This window comes from Nannobrachium achirus (assembly GCF_963921795.1).
Source record: "Nannobrachium achirus genome assembly, chromosome: 11".
NCBI classification, from domain to species: Eukaryota; Metazoa; Chordata; class Actinopteri; order Myctophiformes; family Myctophidae; genus Nannobrachium; species Nannobrachium achirus.
In genome coordinates this window covers 41000224-41008911 of record NC_137820.1, presented here as the reverse complement: position 1 = coordinate 41008911, position 8688 = coordinate 41000224, and the positions used below count along the sequence as shown (strand labels likewise).

At 40.3% G+C, this 8688-nt stretch overlaps 1 protein-coding gene across 2 annotated transcripts; it reads left to right on the top strand.

Moving 5' to 3' along the window:
* The first annotated feature begins 771 nt into the window (after positions 1 to 771).
* LOC308293480 (uncharacterized protein) lies at positions 772 to 8237 on the top strand. Of its 2 annotated transcripts, XM_080736021.1 has the most exons (3): positions 772 to 924; positions 3749 to 4715; positions 5307 to 8237. In XM_080736021.1, the coding sequence occupies exons 2-3, from the start codon at positions 3750 to 3752 to the stop codon at positions 5598 to 5600; spliced, it is 1260 nt and encodes a 419-aa protein (XP_080592147.1). In that variant the 5' UTR covers positions 772 to 924; position 3749; the 3' UTR covers positions 5601 to 8237. The 2 variants fall into 2 exon arrangements, with proteins under 2 accessions (XP_080592147.1, XP_080592148.1); XM_080736022.1 differs by lacking the exon at positions 772 to 924 and having other exon boundaries at positions 3670 to 4715.
* The last annotated feature ends 451 nt before the right edge of the window (positions 8238 to 8688 follow it).

Sequence of the window (8688 nt, the reverse complement as noted above, 5' to 3'; positions counted from 1 at the left end):
CTGTAACACTTGCTCGCCACCACCAGATGGCACAATTGTTCTTTCTAGCCTAGTGTGCCATGGGTTCAGTGTAGGCTAGGTTCAGTGTGGTCTGCAGACAAAATTACAGCCTTGTGAGAATTATAAAAAGTTCATGGTTAGTTAAGTGTATTATATTCCAAACTGGGCAATTTGTGCTGCAGCAAAGCAGTTAAGACATCTTAAGAGAAACAATAAACATACATAGACCAGAGCAAACATCACAAGATCCAGAACACCATAATAATCAGTCATGTAAAAAAACATGTGGACCATGTTGTTCAGATAAAACCTTACAAAAATATAGACTAAAACATTTCCACTTCATTATCACCTCCAAATGCCTCCTACAACACCAACTGACAGGTTGAAAAATGTTTTGTTTATGTGTTTCTATATCTGGGTTAAGAGACAATAAACATACATAGAATAGAACAAAATACATGGGCAGACAGTTTATTATATCCCAAACTGGGCAAGTTGTGCTGCAGCAAAGCAGTTAAAGGAGCTATAGTCAACTTTTTCTTGAAAAACGGATGCTCAAATAAAAATAATGTTTCGAAAATATTTTATAAAACAATTAAATTAAGCTTCATGTGTTTCTTTTCAAAATATGACCACAAAAAGCAAAAAAAAAAAGATAAAATAATCATTTTGGCCATTGTCAGGCTCCCTCTTCTATTCTTTTATATGGATTCCAGCCGCTGTTTCAGAATTACAACACCCCCACCACATTAACATGCATAGCTCCTATTGTTCATTCTCACAATGCTATTGGATAGGACATTTGTATAGGCCTATAAGTAGGCTACCCACAAGGTCCTGAATCTACCACAACTTGCATAACTTTGCAGAGTGTTGACGCTTTGTTTCATTGGACCAGATCACCAAATCAACCAAATCAAAGTAAGTAAAATGCCTTTAATAGTTTTCTTAGCTTTCTATAAATTACACAATGTTTTAGATGCCAGTCATGCCACATGTTTGGGGCAGGCGGAAAATAGCATGTTGCCAGTTTACATACCTGGATATTAAGTGTAGTCTAGACTTGTTTTGTCAGGGTTTAGGGTTAGGCTTTTGTCAGGGATCTACAATATATTCTAAATTACACACACTTTCTACACATTCCATTTCTAGATAATTATTACACAGTGTAGGAAATATATGTATTTTTACTTTAATTTCTAATCCAAACACATTATCCTAGAAGCTGAGTTCAAAGTTCTCCTTGTGTTTGTGCACATTACTTATGCAAAAGAAGAAAAAAATCCAAAGTTTGAAGTGAACGGTTGTGTGTGTGTGTGTGTGTGTGTGTGTGTGTGTGTGTGTGTGTGTGTGTGTGTGTGTGTGTGTGTGTGTGTGTGTGTGTGTGTGTGTGTGTGTGTGTGTGTGTGTGTGTGTGTGTGTGTGTGTGTGTGTGTGTGTGTGTGTGTGTGTGTGTGTGTGTGTGTGTGTGTGTGTGTGTGTGTGTGTGTGTGTGTGTGTGTGTGTGTGTGTGTGTGTGTGTGTGTGTGTGTGTGTGTGTGTGTGTCAGTATATTTCAGGGTCATATGTCTGTGCGTTTGCGTGTGTGTTTGTTTGGCGCCACTTGGTCACCAGCGGTATTGCATCATGCTCAGGCTACATACATAGATAGATAGATAGGAGTGGTGTGACCACTGCTCAAAAACAGTTAGTTCTGGGTGGATGTTTTCATATGCGCAGCAGATTGCTAATGTAGCTGGGTATATGCCTACTGCAACTTGGTAAAACAGGTTCTTTTGTTCTTCTTCTGGGATGGTGTTGGTACTATATGCCTCCTGCTACTTGGTAAAACAGGTTCTTTTGTTCTTCTTCTGGGATGGTGTTGTGTACAGGTAGAACATGTACACTCAGGAATGCAAGGTCCTGAATGGGGGACTGCATGAATTTCCCTTTTAGCCGGGGAGCCACTGTGCCAAAATGAGAGAAGACCTGTGATGTCATGACATACACCAAATTTTAGTTGTTCCTATTAATTTGGTCAATAAGGTACACAGAATGAGAGGCCTGCTCTGCCAGAGACACTGCGAATTTTTTTTCTCCCATTGACTTCACTATACTGAAAAAAAACACACCAAAAAAGTAGCATGTGAGGGGTCAAACTAAGGGTTCTTCATGATTCTGAATCCATTGCAAGCATTTGTTTTGCATGAAAAACATTCCTTGGGTTAGATTTCAGCCTCTCAAACCTGTAAAAAGTGATGAGTCATCACTTTTCACCGTTATTTTGGTCCGTTTTCTAGCCCAAGGAATGTTTTTCATGCAAAACAAATGCTTGCAATGGATTCAGAATTATCAGGAACCCCTAGTTTGACCCCTCACATGCTACTTAAAGCATATTTTTTTTGGTGTGTTTCTTTCCTGTATATTGAAGTCGATGGAGTGAATATACAAATGGCCATAACTTTTTTTTGAAGAGTTTCCGGCAGAGCAGGCCTCTCATTCTGTGTACCTTAATGACCAAATTAATAGAAAAAACAAAAATAAAAAGTATGTCATGACATCACAGGTAAAACCCTATTCTTTGAGCTTTTGGGCCTGTGGCTCCCCGGCTATTTAGGATGGTAATAGGGTGGTCAGCAGTGGTGTAAAGTAACTAAAGCCCCTTTTCCACTGACATGGCCCAACACCACACCACTCCACAGTCCACACTGCCCACTTGTGCCAGGTTTTCCACTACAAGGACCTCGGTAGACTGGTGTGAAAGTGGTACTAAACGGGGTACCAAAAAGTTAAGCCCCTTTTCGACTGCAGCTTTAGCACCACACCGCAGTCGCACCACACTACACCACACCGTTGTGGAAAATGGTCTTTAGAGTAGGTCTGAACTAGGCCAAACTGGGCCAAACACTTCATAATGACTGATCACTCACTGACTTTCATTTAGACCACCAGGATAGTTGTAATACATGATAATAGATTATGTTGTCTTATAACCACTATTATAATCTATTATAGTGTATTATAGTTATCATAGTAATACATTAATACTTTATAGTCTATTATAATTATTTTGTGGTCAAATTACATCAATTATCCATTATAGTGTATTATAATTAGCATAGTTGTAATACACATTTATATTGTGGGTAAATTTGTTTCTTACCGATAGGGGTACTTTCGTGTCATGGAAAATGTAGATATTTTTATGTGGTGTGGTGTAGTGTCGTGTAGTGTGATGCTAAAGCTGCAGTTGAAATTTTTGACTTTACTTGAGTATTTCCAATTTCCAATACTTTTACTGCTGCACTACATCTCAGATCCAAATATTGTACTTTTACTCCACTACTTTTATTTGAAAACATTAGTTACAAAACATTAGTTACAATAGTTACTTTGCAGATATAAATTATAATATTATAAAACATACATTAACCACTTGCCCTCTCTTATACATAGGCTATTTGAAAATAGCCAATCTACAAGCTCACAACATGTCGCAACGCGACACGTCGTGAGCTTTTAGATCTGTAATTTTCAAATATTTTTGTACTTTTTTTGTACATTTTGAAGTCCAGTAACAAAGTATTTCTATAATGCAGTATTGATACTTTTACTTGAGTAAAAAAAGTAGTACTTTTTTTCCACCACTGGTAGTCAGTCAGACAGTATTGTTTGATTTGTGTAGATTACTTTAGTGTAATGTGGAATCATTTTGCCCCACCAGCCACCACCCATACTGATCCAATTGTATTTTTCCTCATTTCAGAATGTCAAGGAGACAGCATCACTACAGTGTGCAGGATGTCATAGACGCTGTCCAGGATGGAGAGAGTGATGTGGAAATAGAATTTGATGGTGAAACTGATGAAGACTCAGATGAAGAACCCTGTGGAGAACTGGATGAAGAAAACCAACCACCCGCTGACTGCCCCGCCAATGCAGACATTGAGCCGCGCCTGGCCACATATGCCAAGCCCCGTGAAAGATATCGCGGGCAGAAAAAATATTTTACCAGCCCCAATACTGATTTTTCTGGTCCACCTCCCACTGAAGATGTGACCTCCCTACGAGCACCGCTGGAATACTTCCGCCAGTTTGTGTCCAAAGACATGATTCAGTCTCTGGTAACGAACACAAATGAATACAGCCGTCAGACAAAGGGAACATCTGTAAACACCAATACAAAGGAAATAGAGAAGATGCTGGGCATGTATCTGAGGATGGGCCTCGTACAAATGGATGCATGTCGAATGTACTGGGAGACAGAGACACGATACCCCCCTGTTGCTGATGTGATGCCGCGCAACAGATTCCAGTCTATGTTGACATCCTTACATTTAGTCAACAACTTGACAGTGTCCGAGACGGAAAAGAAGGACAAACTCTGGAAAATCAGACCATGGTTTGATTCATTCAGAGAGAAGGGTTTGCAGGTGGTTCCAGAAGAGCACGATTCGGTGGACAAGACCCACATTGAAGTTGAAAGGCCGTACATTGTGGGCAACTACAATCAAGACACGGGAGGCGTGGATTTGTTGGACTCGTCGTTCACAGCAAAATACAAGTACCGCCTGAAATCCCGCCGCTGGTACACATACTTCTTCTGGCACACCATCACGCTTGCTGTGGTCAACGCCTGGCTCCTCTACAAGCGGGACTGCCAAGCTCTGAAGGAAAAACCTGAGTTGAACCTGAGAAGGTTCCAGGCACAGCTAGCAGCCTCTCTCATTCTGGTACGAATCAATTTCTGTTATTTACCACGTGTCATACTTTTTAATATTTAGATCAGGGGTCTTCAAAGTTTTCAGGCCGAGGACCCCTTAACTGAGAGAGGTGAAGCAGGGAACCCCACAACCTTTTCATTGATTCCATATAGTTTCATTGTTTGACAGCACAATCATCAGTGTATTTTGGAGTCATATGTCAATTTGTGTTTTCAGATATTTAACCGTCAATACTTAATAAACTTGACCTTTCACTCTGTACTTAGTCTGCTCTTTTCCCCTTCTACACCAAACCTCTTTGCCGAAAATAGCTGATCTACAAGCTCACAACACCTCGCGCTGCGAGGCGTTGTGAGCTTATAGATCTGCTATTTTTTGCTAAAGTTCTCAGAATATGGATGCTAGGGGTTCAAGTGGTTAATATAAAAAAGGAGAAAAAAGTTTATATCGCACAAAGATTTGGAGGACCCCCTCTAGTAACTCTGAGGACCCCCTAGGGGTCCCGGACCCCCTGTTGAAGACCCCTGATTTAGATGTATGCAATATCTCAGTGTGTAATGTTTCTTTGACATGTATATTAATTGATTTTGTTCTAATCAGGTGGACACAGTCAAACAAACTCCAAAGAGAGGACGACCATCTTCAGACAATGGAAGCCCAGTCACTGGGAAGAGGCCATCCTCTGGAGCAACCAGCGCCCCGCACAAAAGATCATGTGGACACCTGCCACTGGATGTACGCCAGGACCAGATTGGGCATTTACCAATGAAGACGACGAGAGGGCGCTGCAGGCATTGCCCTAATGGGTACACCACCACGCAATGCCGCAAGTGTGATGTGCGTCTCTGCTTTTCAGACGTCAAGAACTGTTTCTCGGACTTTCACTGCAAATGAACACAGTCTGTACCTGCAAGCTGGTTTCTAGATGACGACAATGAAGAACACACTCACACAAACAGTGTTGTACAGATTGTTTTCTATTTCCTACACTGTGAACAACAAGTAATGTGAAACGATGTCATAACAAAATCATATGCAAAGCCACCTTCTGTATATAGCCCACCCTGGGAAGATGCTGAAGATGCATGTTTTTCATTTCTTATAAAAATAAAATATCATCAACAATAAAAATATGACAATTATTATTATAATTCATAGTATCTACTGTTCAGGGTGACAAGCTATCAGCATGCAAACAAACCCTTAAAGGAGTAGTTCACCCCCAAAAGGACTTTTTTTCTATTGATTACTCACGCCATGGAGACTTGAGTTCAATGATATGTTTTTGTATTAGTCACATTCCTAAGACACAAATTGGATTTTATTAAATTTATCCCCATTGATTCCGGAATCAATGGGGGTAAATTTATTGTAATCAAATTATTGTCTTAGGAATGTGACAAACAACTAAAATATTATTGAACTCATGTCTCCATGGGGTGAGTAATCCATAGAAAAAAAGTAATTTTAGGGGTGAACTACACCTTTAATTGTTATACTGAAGTAAAAACGTGGATAATGTTGTTCAGACAATGAGTACACATGGCCTATAGGGAATTCTGCTGCCCTCTTCACCCAACGTTGTAAACATTTCAATAAAACCTTACAAAAATATAAAAATGTTGCACTTTATTATCATCTGCTAATGCCTCCTACAACACAATCTGACTGGGTGAAAAATATTTTCTTCATGTTGTTCTATATCTGGGTTAAGAGACACAATAATAAACATACATAAACGTAAAAACAATCAGGAGATCCAGTAGGGGTGGGCAATATAATCCATATGAAAATACATTGCGATAGTTTATTTGCCAATACTGTATCGATACTTCAGGCCATAGTATCGCGATACTTTGAGGAAAATAAAATATGTTCCCATGCATAGGAACCATTGGTAGAAGTCCAGTCCTGACACTCCGCTGCCTCTTGATGTCGCTGTACTATAGTAGCTACTTCCCCCTCCCACGGTTCAGTGAGTGAGGTCTCTCGAGAAAATGGCTGCGAACAACGAAAACAACAACATTAGAGCAGCGCCTTCAGCTTTTAAAGCTGATATATCCCAATAGTATTGTATCAGAAAGATTCGCAATATATCGTGATACTATTGCATCGTGACCCAAGTATCGTGATACGTATTGCATCGCGAGATCCTTGCCAATATCCATCCCTAAGATCCAGATCACCATATAATCAGTCATGACATCATAATCATAAATTGATAGATATTCTAAAGCAGTTAGTCATGAGGATATTGCAAGTGGGCCCCCAAATAATTGTCAAAACACAATAATCTTTGGCAAAAGGATTTTAATGACAATATAACATTGATGGTTTTCTTTTAAACGTTGAAAATGTAGTATTCATTGTGATACAGATAAATAGGAACTTAAAGATGAGATGTTTTTTGTAACTGTATGGAACAACACAAGTTGTTTTAGTGCATAACAAATAGCAACATCAATACAGATTTACAGATAGAGCAACATAAACTGTTAGTCTGTCATAGTCAAGTCATCATAGTCTACTTTCAAATAAAAACATCCATAAGACATACAATAAATCTTACGAATGTATTAAACTAGAAAGAAATTGCAAGTGTGACGCAAATTAATTCCGTCTTCTCGACCACTTGAATGTTACCCATTGTTACTCCTCAGAGGAAAATACATTAATGGCCATATATGGAGATCTCTGTGTCAGTCTCAGTCCCTGTCCCTTTCATGCCCATATACGGAGATCCTTGATGTCATCAATATTGGTATATGATGCCAGTCATCTCCATATTTGGGGAACATTAAATGTTTGATTAAAGTCAATGGAGAAAATTGACTGGACTGTTGATGCTCCAAGTCAGGTCCTCTGAGATGTGCACTGCGAGCCGAGGAATTTAAAACTGGAGACCTTCTCAACCTCCTCCCCTTCAGATCTGACTTTTTTTTTCTTTTTCTTTTTAGAATTTGTGAATTCTAAACCATGCTAGATTCGCTCATGTTAGGCCATGGTATATGTCTATCCAGAAGAAGGCCTACCAAACTGTCTAAATTGTCAAATATTATACGTATAGTAGGCCTATTAAGATTGTGAAATTAGCCGACCTACAAGCTCACAATGCCTTGCAGTGCGAGTTGTTTAGCTTGTAGTTCTGGATGTAATTGGGTTAATGTAAGGTCCCAGTACAATATTTTGGTTAAGATGAATATAGGCTATTTCTCTTAGATGCAATGTTTCAACTGACTGAATATATTTACAGTAGGCCTACAGTACAGAACAGTATAGATTCCATTATGGAATGTATGGCCACTTCACCAGGAAGAAGCTCGAAAGGTTTCCCCCCACTAAATACACCAGTAAGACTCCTTAATCGGGAGATAAGCGACCGTCAGGTCGCAGCGTGATTTTAGGGCAAAATGTGTAGGAGCAGTGTCCAAAAATGTGGTTGAAAAAAATCGGCCTGATGGTGGCGCTGAGTGTAGACATAGTGTGTACCGATTTGTGTGATTATAGGGCAAAATCTGTAGGAGCAGTGTCCAAGAATGTGTTTGAAAAAATCGGCCTGAAGGTGGCGCTATATGGGACAGATCCATGTTGATGACATGAGTGTAGACATACTGTGTACCGATTTGAGTGATTTTAGGGCAAAAATTGTAGGAGCAGTGTCCAAAAATGTGTTTTGCAAGAATCCGCCACATGGTGGCGCTAGAAGAGGGCCATGTGAGAAATGAGGGGTGGGGTCTCCGCGCCACCGAGGCGGACGAATAGGTACCGGCCCCGGCTCTCCCGGTTGCTCCTAGCCCGAGTTACGGCATTTTATGTACGCTGCAGTGGCAGGGGGTCCTCCACTGGGGGCGCCACCACTTTTGCATCCGTTCTGGAGCACCAGGAGTCGGTGGTCCCCGGGAATTCCCCGTGAGCAGCCCCGTTGGGGTGGTCATTTGGTCATTTTTGCACATTTGGTCATTTTTTACATCTGGGGGTCCCC